The sequence below is a fragment of the Pelodiscus sinensis genome, chromosome 7 (assembly GCF_052426305.1).
Source record: "Pelodiscus sinensis isolate ZL-2025 chromosome 7, ASM5242630v1, whole genome shotgun sequence".
NCBI classification, from domain to species: domain Eukaryota; kingdom Metazoa; phylum Chordata; order Testudines; family Trionychidae; genus Pelodiscus; species Pelodiscus sinensis.
In genome coordinates this window covers 54,327,694-54,353,187 of record NC_143058.1, presented here as the reverse complement: position 1 = coordinate 54,353,187, position 25,494 = coordinate 54,327,694, and the positions used below count along the sequence as shown (strand labels likewise).

Below are 25,494 nucleotides of genomic sequence, written 5' to 3'. Positions count from 1 at the left end.
AACAGGAAAGATGTAGAATTTCACATAATTAGATATTACATTAGATAGTCCCTACCCCAACTTGCTTACAATTTTTTTGTTCTGTTTGTACAGCTCCAAGCACAATATGACCTGGTGTATAATTGGAGCCTCCTTGTTGCTAACACAATGCTAAAAAAGAAGACTGTGGATTGTGAGGAATCAAGAAGTGTGTCAGAAAAAAAAAATCAAAAGTCCTTGGTTCTTCTATGCCTGGCTGAACCATATCCTTGTTCTGTTTTAGGAAAATGACTTAGCCTCCCATTGCATCACCTTACCCATCCATAACCATCCTATCCACCTGGATGTTTTGGAGCTTCCCTGGTTGGTGTTTGTCAAGACTTTAAAGTTTTCTGGATATTCTATAAAAATGCAACATATTATTTGTTTTGATGTTAACACTTTTTAAAATTATGCCTGAGTGAAATAATAACTATGATTTCCATTTTTTAAAAGTATTCTTAAAGTTGGTGCCTTGCTAGGAACTGACTTTTTTAATAGAAAAAAAACTTTTAACAAGAAGGGCTGGTGACAAAATGGTGGCCATTTGGAAAGCTGCCACTTTTGTTATTTTCAATCCATGAACATAAGGTATCTTTGGGAATTTTTTTTTAATGATGCATTAAACATGCCAAGCATGACTGTGCATTTCTTTTTTTCACAAATCTTTATTTTACATGGTTGGTAGAACTGGGCGGAGGGAGGGTGGGGGTGAGTGGAGCTCTTGGCACAAAGGCTTTTCAGGAAAGAAAGTTATTTTAAATGTCTATTGAGAATATGTTTGTAAAACAGGAAAAAACACAGTTAGGTTGATAATAGCACTCTGCAAATGCTAGCATCACTAAATAGCTTTGCCACCTTTTTTTAGGGGGAATGTGATGGCCTAATGTAGCAATTCTCAATATAAAGCACCATGCAAGCACCATACAAAGCAACCAGGAGCTTTTGCCTGTGCAATTTCTTTTACACTGGAAAATGCATTTTAAAGTTCAAACCAGAAAATTTGTTGGCTGCTCTCTGAAATCTACTATATATTTGAGAGAATTTGTCCATCTGTCTGTGGGACTGTTTGTTCCAGAACACCTCCTAAATGGTAATGGTAGGACCGCCAAATTTGGTATTTAGCTGTCTCTTGTCATAACACAAAGCAATGTATAGGATTGCATCTCAGAAAATCAAAAAGAGATAGAATCTTCAGGCAGGTAAAAGGGGCTGGCCGGGGGTGCCCCTCCCTCCCCATCCAAGGAGGGAGCCTTGAGCCTCTCACCTCTTTAGAGAGGGTGCGGAAGGCTGAAATTCCTTTTCCTCTCAATTCATACAGGAACATCGCTGGCTTTTCCTCTTCATCAGGGAGTGAGGGGAAAATGCACAGTTTGTTGCATTCCTCACTCAGCCTGGGAAGTGCAGGGGGCAGAGAAACCTGGACTTGCCATAGCCAGTCCCCTCTGGCTGTGCAATGGACATGGAGAGGCTCTTCTGACTGGATCCCAAGCTTCTACGGTATGAGAAGAGTGGGCTAGCCTACATACTGAACCCCTCTTCCGCAGTCCCACCCCAGAGCAATGATTTAAGTGAAGAAAAACAAAAATGAATTGAGTTAAGGAGAATTGAGTTAAGGACCTGAGGAATGCTGGGTAAATCGTCTAGTACAATATTTGTACAGGTTGGACTTCCCTGGTACAGCATCCTTGAGACTTGATTGGCCCTACATGAGAGGTTTTCCAGATCAGGGAAGGTCATTTCTGGCCCCCCTGCTGCCAGCCCCAACTGCTCCCCTGCTGCCCCACCAGGCTTCCTAGCTCCTCCGGTAGCACAGTTGAGTCATGCTCAAGGCTTCCTGTCCGTCCCTCTGACATCCCCCACCTACTCCAGCTGAGCTGCATGATGGCCTTCCTCCTCCCAGCCCAGCAGAGCCACAGCCCAACTGCCGGGCTCCTGTCCCTTCCCCCCCCACACACACACACCTTGCATCATGCTGGGCTCCTGCCCCTCCCCCTAGCATTGCACTGAGCTCCCGTCCCCACCCCTGCATCATGCTGGGCCACCCCCTTCCTCCATCCTCTCCACAGTGTGCCAGGACTTTCTGATCCTAGATTATCCGTTGACCTGCCGACTTATAGAGGTTTATAGAGGTGCAACCTATAGTGAGTACTGGGTGGAACAAGTTCCTCAACAAATGGAGAAACTTCATGTGTAATCCAGAAGTGTTACTAAGAGTACATTAAATCTCACTTCTTTGAATAATGTCCTAATGAACAGAGCAAGGAGTTTTGGCATGGCAGCAGTATCAGTCTGTTTACAAATGTGTGTGTGGCTAAACATACTGGTGGTTTTATTCAGAAGTCCTTCAAAAAGGGAAACGTTTTAATTTTAATTTTAGTCTAAAGCCAAGAGCAGTACAAAGTGCAGTTGTTTTTAAAAGCTAAATCTAATTTATATTGATATCAACCATTTTTTAACAAAATAGGCATAAATCTCTTACCAGTTCTCCCAGCGAAAGTGGTTTTATGAATGCTAGCAGCTTTTGTTGCTTTGTTTAAGGTAGAAATGATGGTGTAATGGTACAATGCCATGCGACTGTGATTGTTTCTTCCCTCTAGAAGGCAAAATAGCTAGCACTGTTGACAGGAAATATTATGAACTATAAAATGTTTTCAAGTGACTCAGTAGCTTTTTGTCTCTGCTCTGAATGACTTAAGTGCCTTTTCTGAAAAATAATGATGATTATTAAGGTTTTATTTATCTAGCACCAGTAGATATTTTATAGATACATGATAAAATACAGCAGGATTATACATTAATCTTCTGCCCCCATTTTATAGGCTACATCTCACATCTCTGACCCCCTTTTGTCTCCATAGTCTAGAGAAGGCTCACTACAGGGTATCCTCATAATGGGTGGAAAGAGTAGAGACTAGTCTAGGAGAGAGAAAGATGAGTCAGGACAAAGAAAAAGCACATCATCCCTCCCCCCACAAATTCCTTAATGACACAGTCAGTCATGCCTCAACCTATATAAGACTTTCACAATTCCTCCTTTCCTCAACCTCCCATATGCACATTGGGGAAGCACCTGTAGATCCTCAGTGTAGCTCTGCTTGAGACAGAGTTGATGCAGTGGCCCATAACCATGAAAACTGGAATAGCCCTCGCCTCCCATTGATCTTGAAGGATCCACAACCTTTGTGGGTATGCACATTGGGCTATCCTGAATGAAAAGGGAAAACCTTGCCCCAAATGCAGCAACTGTTGAGAAAGTTCTTCAAGAAGAAGCTTGTAGAGATTTCTTTCTCTTAATCCTACTCCTGGAGCGACAGTCCTATGAGCTCTCATAATAACAATTTACAACCTAATTACACTTTGGAACTGAAAACAAAAGACAGTGTTACTAAGAGGGGGAAAAATTTAAAAATAGTGCTACCAGCATATCTTGATTCCTCTCTTAAGATCTACAATATTGTTGCCAACAGCCAAGAACATTGCTGATTACTGCTTATAATATCTGCTGGACATGGGAAAGAAATGTAATTGGATGGTAGCCAAAATCTATTAATGGGGGAAAGTGCACAAGCCAGTGTATTGTAATCTTATCCACCGGGTGTTCTGTAATCTGTACACTCACTCTGGCAAACAATCTGTACACTCACTCTCTAGTTCGGCACCCTTAGAACCTGACCATTGCTGAACCAAAGAATTTGCCAAAGCACAGGAGTCAATATTGTCTAGCAGCATTACCAGTACTTCTACCGTTTCCTGGACTCTTAGAGCTAAATAACAGCACAGAACATGGAGAGCCAAGACTGGTGGCTGTACACAAAGGCTGTCTCTAGACTGGCAAGTTTTTCCGCAAAATCATTTGATTTTGCGGAAAAACTTGCCAGCTGTCTACACTGGCCATTTGAATTTCCGCAAGAACACTGATGATCTCATGTAAGATCGTCAGTGTTCTTGCGGAAATACTGTGCTGCTCCCGTTCTGGCAAAAGCCCTCTTGCGCAAATTATTTGTTCAAGAGGGCCAGTGTAAACAGCACAGTACTGTTTTCCGCAAAAAAGCCCCAATCGCGAAAATGGCGATCGGGGCGTTTTTGTGGAAAACCGCTTCTAGATTGACCACGGACGCTTTTCTGCAAAAAGTGCTTTTGCGGAAAAGCATCCTGCCAATCTAGACGTGCTTTTCCAAAAATGCTTTTAATGGAAAACTTTTCCGTTAAAAGCATTTTCGGAAAATGATGCCAGTGTAGATGTAGCCAAACTTTATAGGACCATGGGAAATTTGGCCACATTCATGATAAGTGGACATTCAGCTAACTAAAATCATGCCGGATCAAAGATGTTGCTGAACCAGAGTGTGACAGACTAGAGAGGTTCAACCTGTACTTTATTTTCTCACGTGCTTCCCTGAAGAGCACACCAGGCCTCATGCTGCAGCCTCTTCATATGTAGAACTCTTGCTGAAGGTTCTGGAGGTTCTGCAGGCAGAACAGCTTTAAGTTTTTATGTTAGATAATTTGCAAAGGTATATGCTGAGTCTCAGTGAGTCTGAGGAAACAGAACTAAGCTGTGTGAAGACCTCTGAAATCATTATCCCTGCAGAAACCAGGAGCAGGTATCATAACACTTCCAGGGTGGCTAACATCAGTGTAATTCCAGCAATGCTTTCTGCTCCTATTCCTCATCTATTTAATATGCTTTTCCAATGTTGCTCTGTATTTACCAACTGAGATACCAGGGAAGGCCCTCTCTCCAACCCTAAATCCCACTCTTCTAGGGTTCAGAGTGCTGCTGGATGTGCCCTCTGGCCTTGTCCTCCTCTGGTCCACAGCAATCAAAATATAGCTGCCTCTTTTGCCATGCAGTGGGAATGGCTCTGTGAGCCTCTCCCACCACTAGCACACCCTCAGAACCAGCCATAAATATATCCAATGATTTTAAGAGTATTACTTGAAAAATAGTATATGTTCCAAGTGACTTAATTCCTTCTCTTCTGCTTTGTTCAGATGTGGGAGATAATAGTTACGCAGCAGAACAGAAAAGGTTAACTGCTATTTAAATCTCTCTAGTTCAGCACTCTCTGGTCCAGCAACATCTGTGTCCTGGCATGATTTTAGTTAGCCATATGTTCACTCAACATGGGTGTGGCCAAGTTTTCATAAAGTTTGCTTACAGCTGCTGGTCCTGGCTCTCAGTGTTCTGTGTGTTATTTAGCCCTGATTTACCCCTAAATGTCTTCTAAGAGCCCAGTAAGCAGAAGAAGTGTTGGTAATGCTGCTAGACAATATTGATCTCCCATGGTTTGGCAAATATTTTCTGGTTTGGCACCAGTCAGGTACCAAGGATGCTGGACTAGAGAGTTCAACCCGTAAAATGAGTATGCTGAATGCAACAATCCCATTGAAATCCCAATTAAGTTGCACTAGTGATTAATTTGGTGCAGTACAAAAAAATCTAACCATTGCCTGACTTAATGTTTACCATGAGGATCCAACATATTCATATCAATTCACTCAAGAACTATAACGAGATGCAACATAGCCCACCAAGTAACATGTCCTGCTTTCTCCAGAGAAAGTGCATGCAGCAAGGAAGCGTTTGAGGCTCATGAGAAGCTAACGCTTCGCTGCCACTGCACAAGTGCAATCAGAGCAGTTCTAGGGGGGTTGCAAAGATGGTTGTATGATGTGGCTGGCAAAATGCCTCACTTGTCTTGGGACTCTCACAGTGCTGTTGTCTATGATTTAATTCAAAGCAGTGTTGAAAAGGGGATTTTAGTGACCTAGAATTGTGCTCTTTGGATGTAACACATTAGTTATCAGCTTGCTATAATGGGGTTTCCCTTTGATTGTTAGAGGTCTGGCTAACAGACAGTTGAAAACTGTTGTCAGCTAACCTCCTTTGGTTGATGGGTTAGTGCTATTGAAATTGGATCTGGCTGTCCTTTGCTCAAACTCTGCAAAGGGAGAACCAATCCCTCCAAGTCTGAAAAGGCATTTATCAAATTAAGTATATTTCCAAAATGCATTGCCTGGCTCTGCAGTAGCCCTGAACACTTTGCAGTCCACCTTCAGCATTGTCAATTAAACTGAGATGTATTTAATACCACTGCTAATGAAGCTGTTTAATTAGGAGTTATTAATGACCTCCCCATCTTGTAAGATGCAGAGCCCCCCAGAAGTTGATAGTAAATGAGAGTGATTAGCACTTGCAAGTATGGGATGGTATGTGCTGTTCCCTTTGGAATATGATTTTGATTTGAGACTTCCTCGAAACTGTCAGAATATCCTAGCAGGCAATTTGAATTAGGGATACATGAAACACTCTGGATAATTTCCAGCTTGGTCCTTTGCCCATATCTTCAGCCGAACCAAACTATACACTTGCCTGAGGTTTGAAATGCCTCCTCACTCTCTGATTCTAAACGGGAACAAAAATAACAAAATACTGTGAGAACAGTGATTCTCAGGGTAATTCCAACCACTCAAAATCAGGAAGTACTCTCTCTCTCTTTATCCCCCTCTTTCTCTCTCTTTGACAGAGTGTTGTCATAAAACATCCACTCCAATTTCTCAACCAAAGAGGTTGAATATACAGCTGTAAATCCAGTGCTGCTGATTTTCCTGATGGTTCCAACACTAAATGGAGCTTACATCATTCATTCTACAAAATCTCTCCTTTTGCAATCTAATCAAAAGTTGCTGTGTAGCACATAGCCATTGTGGGAGGGTGAGTGGGGGTGAGAGAGAGAGAAAGAAAGAGTATATATTTATGTAAAAATGCTTAAATAATAGATACCCAGGTCTGTAACACAAAAAAGCGTGTAGCATTTCTCAGACTAGGGCCTAAATAATGTCAAGGTTCCAGGCTTGCTTCCTCTTTTGTCCAGAGCAAGCATAGGCAATAATTTCTGAAGTGGGGCTACTTCACAAATTTCTGAAGTGGTCCTGGGCTGCCCCAGGAGGGGCAGGGCCTCGGGTGGAAGATGTGGGGACAGGAGACTTCCTGTGCTCCCCCATCCACAAGCCCTGATTGGCCTGAGGGCAGGGGATCACATGAAGTCTTTACCCCCCACCCCTTCGGTGGCTAGAGAGAACTGCCAGCTGTTTTAAACAGCTGTCAGTTCACTCTAGGCACCATGCGTCCCTGCCAACAATGGGAGACTTTGCCCCTAGCAGTGGGAAAAGAATCAGGGCCTGGGATTGTGAGAGCATACAAAGTCTCTTGCCCATTGTCCCTCATCCTGCCAGGGATGCACGGTGCCTAGAGGGAACCACCCACTGTTCTGAACAGCTGGCGGTTCCCTCTGGTGTCATGCACCCCTTGCAAGGGGAGGAGACTTTGCATGCTCCCCTGTCTTCAGGTCTCAACTGGCCTGGGGGCAGGAAAGCGGTAGGGCAGCCATGGGCCAGATCAACCAACTTGGCAGGTCAGATTCAGCCCCCAGAGACTGTCTTGCCCACCCCGGTCCAGAGGATACAAGTTCAGGCACTGATATTTCTGGCTATGTTCTCCCTTTGCTCTGGTGCTAAAATGACACCTTTCTGGAGTTCAAGCAGGATAGCATTTACTCTGGAGAGGAAGGGAAAAGAGTAAAAGTAGAATAGCTGTTGGTGCAGGCAAAATGGCTTTGTGGAGAAAGCAGGAAGGGGAAGGAATACAAACATCTGTTAAAGCTTTACGAGTGACTTTTTTGGCTCAGGTCATTCTACAGTTGTGGAGCTCTGCCTTCTGCAGTAGATGTTACTGCTAACAATGACAGATGCTACAAAGGCAATGGAAATAATAGAAAAAATAATAAAAAATTGAAATAATTTGGCTAAGAGGAAGATAGTAAAGAGAAGAAAAGTACAGTTCAGATGATTAACTTTTCCCATATTCTATACAATAGGCAATAAAAGTAAAATACAAGGGTGATATTTGAAGAACTGATTTACTATTGAAATTCTCCATGGTAATTTTAATGACTTTATTTTAGAGCATACTTAAGCCAGAAAGAACTGTTACTGCATATCAATTAATACATTAAATCACACTTAGCTACCCTATCTAAAGTGTGCACTGAAGCCCTATTGTTGAATCTGTTACCAGCACCTAATGGTCTGAGGGAAGAGAAGGGACTCAGTGTCTGAGCTTCCATCTCTCTCTCTCTCTCTCTCTCTCTCTCTCTGGGATCCCTTGGATCGAGCGATATTTCCCCTTGGGTGCCTATATCTGATGAGAATGTAGATGAGAAATTAAGCCAATTATGGCAAGGAACACTCGCTGGCAGTGGATGCACATAAGGTCTCTATCTCCGTCAGCACCGACACCAGTGACGTCGAAGCGGGCCTGGGCACGCTCCTTACGTTGGGCTCCCTGATCTTCTTCATGGAGACATTGCTTGATCTCAGCATGTCAGGGACCATTCTTGATGGTGGTCTTTGAGGTTACCAGATCCTTCACCTGCCTCTCCCAAGTGTCAGCATGAATACTGCATTTTACCAAGGTGTTCTTAAGGATATCGCTGTAGCGCTTCCTCTACCCACCACGAGACCTCATCCCGGTCCTCAGCTTCCACCATGTTTCTTTCAAGCTGCATTTTTGATGGATTTATTTTTAAAATGCTCATCCTAGCTGAACCCCTGAAGTAATACTCTTTCTCTTTCGTTATGGAGTTGTCAATTACAGCCAGTAGACAGATGATTCAGTAGCAGCCATGTAGGTGTGTTGTCTCCCACTTAATCTTAATTGAGTGATAACTCCAACAAGTCAGAAAGTGGGGTTTAGGTCCAAGGAAAATTTTCAGTTTTCAGCAAAGAATGAAAAAAACAATATAGTTTGGTCTAAAACCAAAATATTTCAATTCTGAAATGCCATTTGGTGGGAGAAGTAGTTTAGGTATTTCACACTCCCCTCTCCTCTATCTATAGACTCCATGGTTGGACCTTTTCTCACATAATACATTCAGGTCTTCCTTCTTGATGAAGGGATGTGGTGCATCTGGGTTGTTACCTGGCTTTAACACTTCATGCAAGATGAGGTCCAGCTGCAGATCCTTTTATTTAACTTGACGAAAAGATCTTTAAACATGGGCTGATCACAGTCTATAAGTACATATATGGGGAACAGATATTTCACAGTGGACCCTTTTGTCTAGCAGAGAAACTTACAACATGATCCAGGGATGCCGAAAGGCTCCACTAACCCCTGGGCAAGTGCCGTGCCTCACTCCTGTAAGGGATAGGGCCTGGGTCAGCCAACCATCCACATTGCCCAGAGCCTGCCATGCCGCACACTCTCTCCCCAGTCATTAAAGCCATCAGGAGTATGACACGCCACTTCAGTCCTGCAGTAGCACTGTTGGTGGCCAGGAGCCCCGGCTTCTTTGCATCGCCAGGCCCTGGAGCAACTGTTCCCTTGTTTCCCACTTGTCGGCAGGCCTGACATGATCCAATGGTTGAAAATTGAAGCTAGACAAATACAGACTAGAAATAAGTGTAATTGTGAGTGTAATTAATCAATTAATCATTAACCAAGGATTCTCCATCATTAGCAATTTTTAAGCTAAGATTGGATTTTTCTTGTAAAAGATGTGCTCTGGGAATTATTTGGGGGAAGTTCTATAGCTTGGGTTAGATTAGACTAGAGGATCTCAGTGGTGCCCTCTGGCCTGGAATAAACTCTTTTAAATTTATTTTAAGACTATTCGCCTTCAAATCTCTGAGGGTATGTCTATACTACAAAGTTAATTTGAACTAACAGCTGTTAGTTCAAATTAACTTTAATAGGGGCTACACATACAAACCGCTAGTTCGAATTTAAATCGAACTAGCGGAGCACTTAATTCAAACTAGTTAAACCTCATTCTACGAGGAGTAACGCCTAGTTCGAATTAAGTAGTTCGAATTAAGGGCTGTGTAGCCACTTAATTCGAACTAGTTGGAGGCTAGCCCTTCCCAGGTTGCCCTGGTGGCCACTCTGGGCCAAACCAGAGAAACTCTTCTGCTCCCCTTCCCAGGCCCAGAGCCCTTAAAGGGGTACGGTCTGGCTACAGTGCTTGTGCCAGTTGCAAGCCTCCAGCACCCTGCCAGCAGACCCTAAACCTGGCACGGCATGAGCCAGCCACCTGCTGCCACCCAGCCCTCCACCTCTTCCCAGGACCAGGCTGGCAACTCCCATGAGCCTGCCCAGGGCCTCAAGAGGTGGGCACCCGCCTGGTCTAGTGCGGAGATCGTGGACCTCATCGAGGTTTGGGGGGAGGCCTCCAACGTCCATGATCTCTGCACTAGGCACAGGAACGCGGCCGTCTACAGCCGCATGGCTCCCAACCTGGCCATCAAAGGCCACATGCGAACCCAGGATCAGGTTTGCATGAAAATCAAGTTGGTCCAGTGAGACCCCCGACCCTGAGCCCTGAGCTCAGAACATAAGAACATAAGAATGGCCATACTGGGTCAGACCAAAGGTCCATCTAGCCTACTAGCCTGTCTGCCAACAGTGGCCAGCACCACGTACCCTGGAGGGGATGGACCGAAGACAATCACCAAGCCATTTGTCTCGTGCCATCCATCTCCAGCCTTCCACAAACAGAGGCTAGGGATACCATTCCTATCCCCTGGCTAATAGCACTCCATGGACCCAACCTCCATGAATTTATCTAACTTCTCTTTAAACTCTGTTATAATTCTAGCCTTCATAGCCTCCTGTGGCAAGGAGTTCCACAGGTTGACTATGTGCTGTGTGAAGAACTTTCGCTTATTAATTTTAAACCTGCTGTCCATTCATTTTGTTTGGTATCCTCTAGTCCTTATATTATGGGAACTAATGAAGAACTTTTCTTTATTCACTCTCTCCACACATCTCATGATTTTCTCTATCATATCCCCCATCAGTCTCCTCTTTTCTAAGCTGAAAAGTCCCAGTCTCTTTAGCCTCTCTTCATATGGGACCTGTTCCAAACCCCTAATCATTGTAGTTTCCCTTTTCAGAACCCTTTCCAAGGCCAAAATATTTTTGTGAGGTGAGGAGACCACATCTGTACACAGTACTGAAGAAATGGAGTACCATAGTTTTATACTTCTCCTCCTCCTTCTTCCCCTGCCTTCCCCCTTCCAGCTCCCTCCTCCCAAGTTTCCCCCTCCCCTCTCCCACCCTTTCTCTTCCCCTCTCCCACCTCCTTTTCCCAGTCTCCCCAGAGGTTAACCCCCCCCCAGTTTTGTTAAATAAAGAGAGTTTCTATTTTTGAACACACATGTCCTTTATTTTTTACATCAGGAAGGGGGACTAGGAAGGGGTAAGTGGAAGGAGGTGAGGGAGGAATGGGGCACGAGCCTCCGATAGGGAGGACTGGGGTGGCTCTGTGGGCTCCTCAGGGTGGAAGCTCTCCTGCAGGGCCTCCTGGATCCTGACAGCCCCCCGATTGACCCCCTCCCCGGATGGCAGCCTGCGGCAAGTGCAGCCAAGATGATGGCTGAGTGCTGTGATGTGCCTAGTGTGGGCACTCAGGGCACTCCAAGACAGGACTGCTTTGTTGTCCCTCATCGAGTTAGACAAACTGTGACGGGGCGGACAGGCCCCGCACTAACGAGCAGGAGATAGCTCAGGCCCAGCTGGCAGAGAAGGCCCCGCCCCTCCGACCCTGCTGGGCATGCTCCCAACAGCGGCCGGGTATAAAGGCAGGAGGAGCCCAGCAGGCGGGGAGGCCCCAGGGAGAAGGAGGAGACCAGGCCGGACCGGAGTTCTTGCAGTTGCTGGGTCCAGAGTCGTCGCCCGCGCTGAACCGGGACACGGAGAAAGCAGCCGCCGGCCCAGAGTGGCAGGAGCGCGCCCTCAACCCCGACAGGTACTGCCTGAGAGGCGAAGGGGCCCGGGGGGAACCAGGACGTGGTAGGAAGCAGCCCAGGGCAAGGGATACAAAGTTTGGCTCGGCGTGTATCGGCCGGATCCCCCGCCAAGCCTAAAGGGCCCTGGGCTGGGACCCGGTGGAGAGGGAGGGCCCGGGTCCCCCTACCACCCGTTTTCCCCTTCCCTGGACAAACAAACCCCGGGCCAGGGGAGGCTTCGCAGAGCAACTAGGCCTTTGCTACCGTATATGCCCTGATAGAAGGGCCGAGACTTTTGTGGTGGGACTTTGCTACCGTATATGCCCTGATAGAAGGGCCGAGACTTTTGTGGTGGGACTTTGCTACCATATATGCCCTGATAGAAGGGCCGAGACTTTTGTGTTGAGACTCTGCTACCGTGCATACCCTAATAGAAGGGCCGAGACTTTCGTGTTGAGACTCTGCTACCGTGCATACCCTAATAGAAGGGCCGGGGCCTGGGCCTAGGGACTCTGGAGTACCGTATAGGCCCGGTCGGAGGGGGCCGAGCCCCTGGACGGGGGCGTACCCCTTGACACAAACAAACAGGGAACCCTGAGAACTGTCTGTCCGGGGTGGGGGTCGGGTCCCTTTAAGCACAGCCCTCGGCTAGCCTAAGGCAGCAGCTCCACACTCTAAGTCCTAACCTGATGCCCTACCAGCACTGCTTCCGGCCAGCCTTAACTTCGGTTCAGGGTCTACTCAATGTGGACATGCTATTTCGAATTAGCAAAATGTTTTAGTTTTTAGGTCTAGATTCACTAATTTGAATTAGCTTATTTTGAATTAACTAATTCGAATTAAGTTAGTTTGAATTAATGCTGTAGTGTAGACATATCCTTAAAGTATGTAAGTATCTCTGGAATGTTGCTATCCTAGATCTGTAAATAGAGAATATTTATTTAAAAAAAATACAAACCTTATCCCCCTAAAACAGCCAAGTTTACATTGCTGAGTAGCTGCCTATATGAACATCCTTAATTGTTTGCAATTTTACTGTAGAGTTAGACTTCCACCATGGGAATATTTTTTAAGCTGTTATTCATAGTTTTCTTTCATCATTAATGCTTTCTGTTTTTCCTTGTCATCAAATACCTTTGTATTTGGTTATATTCCCCTGAGTGTATTAACCTGACTCCTTCTCAAGTTAAATGTTCTCTCCACAGATACTCTAGTATTTTTTTCTTTACTTCTGTTTGATCACCTTCCAGCTTGGAATCATCTCTGAATTCCATTTATGTCTTTCAGATCATTAAAACAGAATAGGATTATAGGATTCAACATTGATTTCATCTCAACAGCCACCTAACTCTATGTACCGATATTTATCCTTCATCCAGTTTTTAATCTATATAGCAGTGTTCCTATCCAAACCAAATAGAATAAACTTTGAGCTAATGAATTCATGAGATGACATAGGAAATGCTTTAATGAAGTCCAGATGTATAGTACCAGAACCTTGCCTGCACATTTTGTAATTATATCAAAAAGAAGTCATCTCCAGGAAAAAACTTTCTTTCCTTAGGTATAAATTTGAGTGTACATTAACAACTTCGGGGACACTGATAGGAAGCACTCGGCATTGTAGATGTGAGTTAATCTCTTGTCTACCTCAAGCAATTCAGACCTTGAAGTTTGAACATGGCCACTGGAAGAGTTGATATGAGGTGCTTACAAAAGCATTACCTAAAAAATATGTGGCTAGTGGGTGGCTAATAGAGTTCAATGTTAACAAATGTCAATAGTTTTTCACCTTGAATCAGAATAGCCTAATTCTGTCTTCATCTACACTGTACAACTTCTCTGAAGTAAATGGAGGTACACAGGTATAACCTAAGAGGCAATTGGCTCTTCAACTCTAACGATCAAAACTCGCCATATCATTAGGATCATATTATGATTTGCTCAATACACAGATACTATTTAGATGCTTCTTTTACAAAGAGTCTGGTTAGAAGCTAACTCAACAGTCCTGTATTTCTTCCTAGTCAGAAAAAAGTCACTGCAGGGACCCACTTTAAAGAATTTATTTTAACTTTCTTTTAAGGCAAAATTGCAATAAAATGTTAAAATACTGCCGATTACATATTTATTACTTATTCAGGATCAGGTTGATATTCAAAGAATCTGATAAAGCTTCTGGCTTGGGAGCCTTCTGACTGAGTATACCTACAAGGGTGACCACATTTCTACCAATTAGCTTTTTGGTGCTTCTTTTGTGTATGTGGTTGCGGTGAAAGATTTTTCCATTACAAGACAAGTCCATATTTTATTAAAACACAGTTCCATAGAAGTCGTGTTTTACCATGATGTGCAATACAGAATATTGCTGCTACTGTACTAATAAAAAAGAAAGAAATTTGTCATTCTGTAGATTATTTGGTGGAGCAGTAAGCAAGCAGACCAAGTTATCTTTTCACATATGGGTTTCCCCCCAGAAATTGTCATTGCTACACTACAGGTGCATTCCATGCATATTAATCAGTCTGTTGTTTGTCTAACAGTTCTCAAGAAGCCATCTTTGAACCACATCTCAGTATATTACCAGGGCAAGTTCTGGCAGGAGTTGCTAGAGGGTTACATACCAACAGCAGAAGAGGAAAAAGAAAGGGTGATGTCTGATGTGAACAGGCACAACTATAAGTGAATAAAATTATACCTGGCCTGATTTGGCCCCTTAAGACTTCATTAAAATCTAAACATTACACAGACTACATCCCACACAGTAAGAATTTTTAGGAATGATTTGTATTACAATAGTTCCAAGTGCTCAAGGACCCATTGTACTCAGCATTGTATAAAAATATAAATGATTGGCTGCTTGTTTACCATCATCCTTATGTATATAAGAATATTTTGTGTGCAATGGATTTTGTGTGCCATGACTCCCTTTGGTTAAGCTATGCTCAATCGTTTGCTTATTGTTATCAATCTCTTATAGAGCATGACTGCTGGATGAGGAAAATATCCAAGGCAAGAGTGAGTATTACCTAAAGGAAAATGTGGCTGGAATCTGGACACAGTTTTGCATGTAAGTAATTGACTCTCAAGAGTGTTATTCCATCAGCATCAGTTAAACCTGGAATATGATGTTTGTGGCTTAAGTAGTTCTAAAGAAGCTCTGGTAGTATTATCCACAACCTAAAGCTCAGTTCTACAGTCCTGTGGATTACTACTACAATGGAACAATAAGGAGTTAAATCATTGCAGGGGGAACTTTTTGTAGATTTAGTCCTTTCAACCTGTTTCCACTGGGTTTCCCATAGCAGGATCAATTATGTCTGTCTATGTGGTTTGAAAGCAATTTTGTACCTTTTTAGGGGCATTTATGGATCTGTACTTCAATGTTCAAAGATTCATTCATAGTGCAGTCTGCACTGCAATGTAAAAAGGTGCCTCTTGAAGAGCTGAACTTAATTTACAAGTGTTCAGAAATACATTTTTAATGCATCTGTTACATGTAAAGTGGCATCCTGTTCCCACACTGTTTACACTGACAGACAAGGAGCAGAACTCAGGTTTTTAAAATTTATTAAATTATTTATTCATTCATTATCTTGCTGAGTAATGGGAATACATCACTATGTTTACAGAGGAGATGTTACAGGCGTTCCACAAAGACCAGATATTTCCATATTTGGGGTTGCCCAACTATTAGCAGATATGAAAGCTGTTTTACAGCTCACAGTTCATCTCTGCATTGACTCCCATCATCCCTGGGAAGCTGTTACTTTAGCCTAAGCTTGGTGCCTATGGATTAGTTTTTCCATCTGTGTTGCAGTAGTAAAAGGAAGGAAGGAGTGGAATTTCCTTTTTAAACATGACAGCTAAATGCTCATATAAATTGAACTGCAGCTTTACTTAACATATGGGTTTCAACCCTGACATGGAGCCAGAATTTACTGCATGTTTAATGACCTATAGTGTAATAGGGCAGATTCTCTCCTGAACCAGAGCTCTGCTTAGCCAGAGTGTGGCCATCACGGAGCCAGCTCCAGCTCTATCCTGGATACCACATGGAGCTGTTATTGGGCATATCTAAATTCCACCATTGATGTCAGGACATTTACAGATCCTCCCAGTGCACACCTGATGTATCACAGCTCTGCCATACCCTCTTCCCCACCTCAACACAGTCCCTATGCTGGGAGAAGGTGGAGGCAGAGGTGCAGGATCAACACAGATGCATCAGCATGGGGTTTTCCCTATGTCATGAGAATTGTCTGCTAGTGATTTGCTGTGGATTAGAGCCCCTCTGCTCCACCAGTGTGGCAGGAGTTGTAGCCATGGAAATGGGGTCACAGCTGGGATCTAGATATATTGATCATACTGAATTATAAAGAGAAGTGGCACCTGTTTTAATCAGTTTTCAGTAGATTTTGAATAATGTTAATTACTTTTGTTTTTCTTACAACTTCTCCATTACAGCTTGATCTGATTGCTGAACTGAAATATTTCATCAGCTTTAATGATGGAGAGAAATTGGATCATACATTTGCTGCTCCTCTTATCAGTTACTATGGTGAGTTTTGACATTTTTCTTAGCATGTATTTCTGCTTTCAGTTTGCAGAGGCACTGCACAGACCTTGACTTCTCAGTAAATATGGAAATACAAAATAGAAATTCTTGTCTTGCTCTAATATCTAAGATCCACTGTAGTGGATACAGAAAAAAAGTACTGTGAAAATAATGGTAACTTCATACATATACATATACATATACATATACATATACATATACATATACATATGAAGTTACCATTATTTTCACAGTACATTTTTCTAAAGCTACTACAGAAATACATATATAAATCTCCTTTTCCTCCTAGTTTTTTGCCGTTGCTATACCAAAGGAGAAGTCTTGGAATGTGACAGAAGACATCATTCAATTGAGTGTGACTAGGAATAAAATAATGACAGCACAGTATGAATGCTATCAGAAAATTATGCAAGAGCCTATTCACAGTAAAGAAGGTAAATGATTTATCTTCTGATTTATTACTCTATTTACCATAATGCTTACAACTAATGGATTAGGGACTAATATATTAGGTGATGTACAAACACAGAACAAGAAAGAAAGAAGCAATATATATAGGAACTAGACTGTAGATTTGAATTGTATAACTAAGGAACTTTAAAGACTTCCTCCTTCCTTGTCTTTTTAGTAGCTTTTTTAAATCAATAACATGAATTTCATTTCTGTAACTTTCAGGAAGACAAGTATGATTGTTATAGCAATGAGGAAGAACATTGTTATGGAAAGGTGCTGCAATGTTAGCTGCCTTGAACATCACCAACTACAGACTTAGTGCTTTATTTATATATATTGATAAATAAAATATTAAATTCCAGCACAGATAAAAATGAAGAAAGTTTATTCTCTTATAGCTATTATAGATACTCCTACCCCTTACAACAGATGATGCATGTTCCTAGGAAAATTGAAAGTCTCATCATATTAAATAGATTGTATACTTAATTAATTGGAAATGTTCACATATTGGAGCATCCTTGCTTTCTTCTAACTTCTGGGTCTTAGAAATATTCTATACCTTTTCAATAGTAATCCACTTTTGACACAACCATCTTATAGGAACTGGTGAAAATGTTCAATACACTTTACTTGTTTAAATCTTTTAAAAAAACATATGCATCTTAGAAGGTGGGAGAAGAGTGAGGTTTTTTTCCTGATTAAATCATCATCTATCGGTAAGGCAGATATTTATGCAGTTGAAAAATAAAAGTAACTCTTGCAAGTTTCTGTCTTCCAGGATCTTATCAAACATGGCTCTGTGCATATCTTATAGATCTGCTGAGTAAATAAAAGCAATATCTTTACAAGTTTGTTCTTTACCCTGACAAAGATTATTTTAATTTAAACTGATTAGTTCAACCACTTGTGTCTAGGGACTGTGACTAGGTAAAACACTGCATAGCCATACTCCTAGTCCTGGCAGTATGTATAATATGCAGATTTGAACTTTGTAGTCACAATTATGATGATTTAATTTAAATACATCTTAATTAAATGAATGTATGCACAAATAAAAGTTCTCTTCCTCTTATCCAACTAGATAGAATTTTAATTAACACATTTTAGCTAAGATTTTACTTTATCCTTTAAAAGTTCATTCCAAAACATTGCTTTAAGTTTTTTAATCAGAAGATTGCTTTTGAATAAAATACTTCCATCGTGTGTTGAAGATTTTAAAGCTACAAGTAAGAGACCTGGGCTGAATAGAGAAATTATATGGTTTTAATTCTCTCTTGCAGATTTTACATCTAACTGTTTTAAGGTTTTTGTGAATGCAGGACCCAAACTTTATCATCTGATTTGTCCACATGTGTGTAGGTTCTTACTGCAACAGAACATGGGACGGTTGGTTGTGTTGGAATGATATTGCAGCAGGATCTGTATCAGTACAACGTTGTCCTGACTACTTTCAGGACTTTAACCCATCAGGTAAATGACTATGAATTTGTATGTTCAGTTTGTTTAACTAAATGGTAGTTCAGGTGATTTACTCTTCCTCTTGACCTAACCACAAAGCAAAGATCAGTGATTCAGGCCTTCAGCACCAGATACTAACAAAGGTCCCAAGCTACTGCTCACTCACTAGGTTTAGACACCAGCTCCTTGCCCAGATCCAACAGATCCACTGGCAGGACACTCACTCCTGTGCCTCCTACATTGATAAATGCTCCTGTGAGACTGTGTAAATGATAAAAAATTGAGGTAAGCTCAGGGTTCATTAACATGTGTTAGCTAACCCAGAATGTTTCCCTAGTGTAGACATGTGGTAAAATATTTTTACCTCAATTCAGCTCCTCATAGTTATTTACTTCCCCCCACCAAAATTATCAACCTTGACCTATTTTCCTAATTGAAACATGCCAATGTGGTCAAGCAGAGTGTTTTGGAGTCTCCTAATTTTATTTCATGCCTGGGAGCATTTAGCTCACTACTGTTTGGCCCAGTATTGGCAGAAAGCATTCTGATACTGAAATTCCTTCAGTGACTGTCAGCATAATAAGCAATTTTTCTCGTGATGTTTTCTTTCCTCTCTAAATCTAATTTATGAAACTGAAATGTCAGATTTTAATTTAGATCTCTCATTGTCACATAAGACCTTTACATTTTCTTAACATGCCATCTGGTTTTCTAATAATTGGCATGATGTAGTTTTAGAATAACTAGATTGCAGGATATAAAGATATTTTTCTTTGCTTGTCATTGCCAAGCAAACACAATGGCCATCATGTTCTCAAAATTCACATTAATATAAGAAAGCTCTCTTTTTGCACTAATAAATCTCTGTCCTTTGCCAGTTCTCATAAGCTACAAAATACTAGATATGGAGAAACAGACATTGAGTATTGACTATTATTTTGTTGGTTTGCTTTTTCTTTCCAATTTTGGCTGGCTAAAGAAAAAGCGACAAAGATTTGTGACCAAAATGGAAACTGGTTTAGACACCCTGAAAGCAACAGAACGTGGACAAATTACACTCAGTGTAATCTCCTTACGCATGAAAAAGTAAAGGTAGGAGAAGAATGCATGTTACCATGAGTAGAAAGCTTCTTTTTAACAGTCTTGAAACTTCAAAACCCAGCAAATATGACAGTCATTAATGCACTCATTTTTTCATTGCCTCTTAATTGTGATTGTTGTACAATGTGTTTAGAAAGAGGGACAGGACAGCAAGCTATAGAAGCAACTAGAGAGGAATGCATGCTAATCAGACTCAAAGGGCTGGATTCTGACCTAACCAATTTTACATCAGCTTGAAGTACATTAAATTACTCTTGGACTATCACTTTGCTAAAAGCTAGGGGTCTACATAAATACAAGTTCAAAGAGTAGTCACAAGCAATGCAGACACTGCTTTGCCATGCCAAGTTCAAACCTAACAGAACCATGGGAATACTTAGAATGGCTACGCTTTGCCTCCACTCTCTGTGTTACCATGGATACACTATTGTGTCCACTTGAGCTAGTGCAATTATGTGTGCAAAGAGGGACAAAAACTTGGAAGAGATGTTCTTCAAATCTTTGCTATGAATTTCTTCAGAATTGGTCCTGTGGAAGTAAAAAGGTCCTATAAATCTCCAAGATTTATGCAGATCTCAGAAGGATATGCCAATAATTTGGCCCATTCTAAGAAGTCATAATTGCAACAATTTCACTACCAGCAGATGCATATAGCTAGTACACCTCTCAGACTAACTCCTCAGCAGAACTGGTTAGTTTTAGCCAAAAAAAAAAAAAAAAAGTTTCCATTTTTCATCAAACATGTTCAAAAATTGAAAAATTAGAAGGAGCTGTACTCCTGTGCATCTTCCCCACAAAACTATGGGGCTTTGGAAGGCACATGTTACCTCCTTCCGTGCCCAAGGCACTTGTTCTTCTTCCCACAGAGAGTCATTTACAGGGTCCAAGCAATGAATATCTCTCAATTATTCACACAGGCAAGGCCACACCTGTATATGGGAGTCTTCATCTGTATATGTGGATCTGGAGGAACAATTAGACCACACTGAACGGTGTTTGTCTCAAAGATGGACTATCCATAGGCATTTGGAGATGTCAATTAGATATCTTACAAGAGAAGCACAACATATGTATACACAATAATAGCAACAAACAGCTTGTTAAAATGCCATCTATTCTCCATATATTTTTTGAGGCTCGGCTTGAGAATGCCCTGGCTGGGATGATTTAGTAGGGATTGGTCCTTCTTTGGGCAGGGGACTGGACTCGATGACCTCCTGAGGTCTCTTCAAGCCTTAGGATTCTATGATTCTATATTTACGCTATTCTGTGTTATACAGCCACATCACAGATAAAGGAAAATATTCCCTCAGCTGAAACTGGTAGTGGCTTGTACTAATATTGAAGGCAAGTGAGAATAACAATCTGTCTCTCTAGCATATCTCAGGGCACTGAACAATCATTCACACTGAAGAACAGCTAAAAGCTTTAATGAGCACATTTCTTTCATTAGCTTTTCCTCAAATCATGAGACTGAATTTTTCTAATTTAGATTATAAATGGAACAAATGTCATAACTGTATTCTCTGTAAAATGTGGCTGGAAATATACAGAAGATAGGCTGCTCCACTGCCTTCCAGGGTCTTTATAACTGTTTGTTTTCCCAGAGTTTTTCCTCACTGCCTAATTTTTCAAAGTTCTTTAATTCAGCTTACTGAAGACAGCCTTAAGACCCAAGTTTAGTCTTAGCTGTTATTGAGTTTTCCTTATTTCATCTTTTTCCTGAAAAACTGATTGAAAGCTAAAGTTTCAACATGGCAAATGTAGCCTGTTTTAGAAGGAAATTTCTTTCAAGGGCCTAAATAAACACAACTCCTACCAGGGTTCTACATTAAAGGATTATATAAATACATGTCCAAACCACATTAATTTCTGTTTTGTGGAGGGGAAGCATTATTTGATTAATCAACCTTTAGCCATGAAAGTTCCTAGCAGAATAACATAAATAACTAGGACTGCTTAAATACACAGAAAAGATGTAGTTAATATGTCATTTTAATAGATATTCCTGACACATGAGTATTAAACATGACTGCCACTAATGTTACATGCTATACGAAGAAGGAATCCTCTTACAGTGACTTCTAGAGCTGACTCACAATTGATCTATAATATTTTTCATTTTTTTAATCCATTAGGGTATGTCTACACTACCACCCTAGTTCGAACTAGGGTGGTAATGTAGGCAACCGGAGTTGCAAATGAAGCCCGGGATTTGAATTTCCCAGGCTTCATTTGCATAAAGCCGGGCGCCGCCATTTTTAAATGTCCACTAGTGTGGACTCCGTGCTTCACTAGGCTTCACGAGGAGTAACGGTAGTTCGGACTAGGAAGCCTAGTCCGAACTACCTAGTCCGTGCCGCGTGTAGCCGTGCGGCACGGAGTCCGCACTAGCGGACATTTAAAAATGGCGGTGCCCGGCGAGATGCAAATGAAGCACGGAAAATTCAAATCCCGGGCTTCATTTGCAACTCCGGTTGCCTACATTACCACCCTAATTCGAACTAGGATGGTATTGTAGACATACCCTTACAGTTGTTCTCTATGTAACAGAGGTCTGCTGGGGTGTGCTTTTATCTACGGTATGTTTGTATTGCTCATAATGCGTTTTTTACATGTTGTTTCTTTATTGCAGACCGCAGTGAATTTGTTCTATCTGGCCATCATTGGGCACAGTCTTTCGATTATATCACTCTTGATTTCCCTTGGCATATTCTTTTATTTTAAGTAAGTATATTTAAAAAATTGTTTTGAATCTTTCACCAGATTCCTTTGGCTACAATACTCCTGGGTAATCAGGTAGTTAGAAATACCAGATACCCTACAGTTTTAATAAGGGATCCTATTGGAATATAGGGGTTTAGATAATTGAATCTCTTAGCATTCAAAGGTACATCATAATAGGAATTTCCCAGAAACCTAAGAAGGTAAAGGGTATAAACAGGAAGAAGAAATAATTTAATTAATGTTTTCTGAAACAACAGCTATTTACGGTGAATAATTAAGGATATTATTCTTTTGAATTATCTAGAATAAATTTGTCCTGTCTCTGGCTTTAAAATCCATTTTCTGCATTCTTACCCCTTCTTTTTCTTTTTGACATTGATTATAGAAATGTATACACAACATTATGAATGACATTTATATCAATAGTAATTGGCCAGAATTTTTTGTTTACCATCGGGGACCACAGGAGTGACACATAGGGGGCACATGCCTCCAAATACCATGGGTGGGAGAGGCAGGGTGCCGGCCAGCAGCCAATGGGGCCTGGTGTGGAAGGAAGTTGTCTTAGCCCTTCCCCAAGCTGGGAGGAGTCACTTGGCCAGTGGTTCCCCATGTCTCCCCTTACCAGTCACCCCTTGGAGATCAAATATCCTGTCACCCATCCTGACTTTTGCTGCAGTCATCATTTATAGTGAAGAAGTGTCACTGATTTTCAGATGGTGAAGTTTCAGATGGTGTCTGGCTGGACAATGGTTTTAATAGTCTCTTAAGCAGAGCCTCAAACTCCTGTGAAACTCCTTTTACTGAGCTAGATGTGCTTCTTGCAGCTGAGCAGGCCCTTGCTTGCAAGAGAAGGTGGATTTTACATTAGTGACTCCACTTGTGGCAAGGAGGAGATCCGGTGCAGGGAGCTGAGCTTACCAGGCACTGTTCTCTATGGATATGTCTACACTACAGTGTTATTTCGAAATACCTTATTTCGAAATAGTTAATTCGAAATAGCTTATTTTGAAATAGCACATCTACACACAAAATGCATTTCAAAATAGCATTTTGCTATTTTGAAATAGCGCTTCCACACTGAGTGGACACTGAATTGCATTGAAGGCCGGAACCATGTCCAGCAGGGCATCAGGTCAGGAGTTTATATGTGTGGCTGCTATCTGAGGCTTATGCTTAAAGGGACCCTCACCCCGGGCAGCTGATTCTCAGCTTTCCCTGCTTGCTTGCCTACCTCCCTGAGGGACAGCAAAGCATTTGTGTCTTTGTGTGCTCTGGTGACTCTCACTCGGAACAACACAGCGTGCTGCAACATGGAGCCGGAGTGGCCCCTGGGCACTCTGGTGCTTCTCGTGAACGCGTTGCTGTGTGCCTGGCTGCACTTTCTGCAGGCTGCCATCCAGGAGGTCAATCGGGGGGCTGTCAGTATCCAGGAGGCCCTGCGGGAGAGCTTCCTCCCTGAGGAGCACTAAGAGCCTCCCTGGTCTGCCCTCATTCCTCCCCCACATCGTTCCACTTACCCTCCCAACCCCCCTTCCTGATGTCAAATAAAATACATGTATTTTCATGAACACAAACTCTCTTTATTTAACAAAACTTGGGGGGAGGATGAAACTGGTGAGACTGGAGAAAGAAGGTGGGAGAGGGGACGAAAGAGGGTGGGAGAGAGAAACATGGGAGGAGGGAGGTGGAAGGGGGAAGCAAGGGGAAGAAGTGGGAGGGGAAGCTCAGGACTCAGGGTTGGGGGTCTTTTTGGACCAACTTGATTTTCATGTGAACCTGCTCCTGGGTTTGCATATGGCCTTTGGTGGTCAGACTGGCAGCTATCCTGCCACGTTCCTCCATCTAGTGTGGAGATCATGGATGTTGGGGGCACCCCCCCAAACCTGAGTAAGCTCCATGATCTCCACCCTACCTTCTCCAGGGAGCTGGCAGGCTGCTCCTGGGGAGCGGTGGATGGCTGGCTGCCAGTGGCTTGCTGGCTCATGTTTTGGGGCCATTGGGTCAGGGGCAGTGACTGCTGGCTCTGGGCTGGCAGGCTTGGAACTGGCACAGGCACTGTGGCCAGAGTCAACCTCTTTAAGGATTCTGGGGAGGGAGGAGAGAGAGTCGAGTGTTCTTGTTTGAGGCTGGAGTGGTCACCAGGGCACCCTGGAAAGGCTGGAGGCCCCCCATTTCGAAATAAGTGTCTTCACAGCACTTATTTCGAATTAGCTATTTTGAATTTGGCATTATTCCTCGTAGAATGAGGTTTACCGAATTCGAAATAAGTGTTCCACTATTTCGAATGTATGTTGAAATAGCTGTTTGACTATGTAGACACTAGTAAAGTTAATTCGAAATAACGGCTGTTATTTTGGATTAATTTTGATGTATAGACATACCCTATGCGATACCAGCTGACTGAGGGTGTTGGGGGAAAGCATGATGGGGATTGGTCCCTGGAACAAGAGCACAGTGAGGAGGGACTAGTCTCCAGAGTGAGAGACTAGTCAGAATAGTGATAGAAATGTAGCCGTGTTAGTCTGGGGTAGTTGAAGCAAAATGCAGGACAATGTAGCACTTTAAAGACTAACAAGATGGTTTATTAGATGATGAGCTTTCGTGGGCCAGACCCACTTCCTCAGACTAGTCAGAGGCATTGAGGCATGGTGGAATAAAGATCCCTACCTTGCTGATGGAGCTGGGATGGGAGCTACTTCTCTTCTCTTCTCTTCTCTTCTCTTCTCTTCTCTTCTCTTCTCTTCTCTTCTCTTCTCTTCTCTTCTCTTCTCTTCTCTTCTCTTCCTACCCTCTGGATGTGGCTCGGGTTACTCCTCCTAACCAGACACTATCAGGTCTCTGCAGATGATGGCTCCCTTCCCACCCAAACGTATGCCATTAATATGTACAAAATATGAATGAGTTGATTTTGTTTTCAGTTAATCACTGGCATTAACTGTGATTAATTGACAACCATAATATAAACCTGAAAGTGACCCAATGCCCCATGCTGCAGAGAAAGGAAAAAAACAAAAACAAAAAACAACCGCCCCTCCCCTCCCACACACACATTTCTGATAATATGACCCACAAGAAAATTTCCTCCCAAACACAAATATGGCAAGGTCCATGAAGCTAGACACCTGGGAAATAATTTTCTATTGTAACTCCATGCCCTCCCCAACAAATGCCCCATCACCTGCCACTGGAGATACTTGCTACTAGCAGTCACAGACTGATTACATCTTGCCATTGTTGTCATACCTTGCATAAATGTATCAATCTCACACATGAAATTAGTTACGTTTAGAGACAATCATTTCACTTCTCAGCCTTGTTTTGATTAGGTTAAACAAGCCAAGCTCTTTGATCTTCCC

General features: G+C 42.3%; 1 protein-coding gene across 4 annotated transcripts in view; it reads left to right on the top strand.

Annotated features, from left to right (window-relative positions):
* The window catches only part of CALCRL (calcitonin receptor like receptor), a 98,162-nt gene that overhangs the window by 38,765 nt on the left and 33,903 nt on the right, over window positions 1-25,494 (top strand). For 2 of the 4 annotated variants that reach the window (XM_006114813.5, XM_075933771.2), the window contains 6 exons: window positions 14,795-14,884; window positions 16,282-16,375; window positions 16,683-16,827; window positions 18,209-18,319; window positions 19,287-19,399; window positions 22,044-22,135. In XM_006114813.5, coding sequence (XP_006114875.1) covers window positions 16,322-16,375; window positions 16,683-16,827; window positions 18,209-18,319; window positions 19,287-19,399; window positions 22,044-22,135 — 515 coding nt within the window. In that variant the 5' untranslated portion in view covers window positions 14,795-14,884; window positions 16,282-16,321. Of the gene's footprint in view, window positions 1-93; window positions 343-13,378; window positions 13,521-14,794; window positions 14,885-16,281; window positions 16,376-16,682; window positions 16,828-18,208; window positions 18,320-19,286; window positions 19,400-22,043; window positions 22,136-25,494 lie in introns of all 4 variants that reach the window. The other 2 variants (XM_075933773.2, XM_075933772.2) reach the window with 2 other exon arrangements.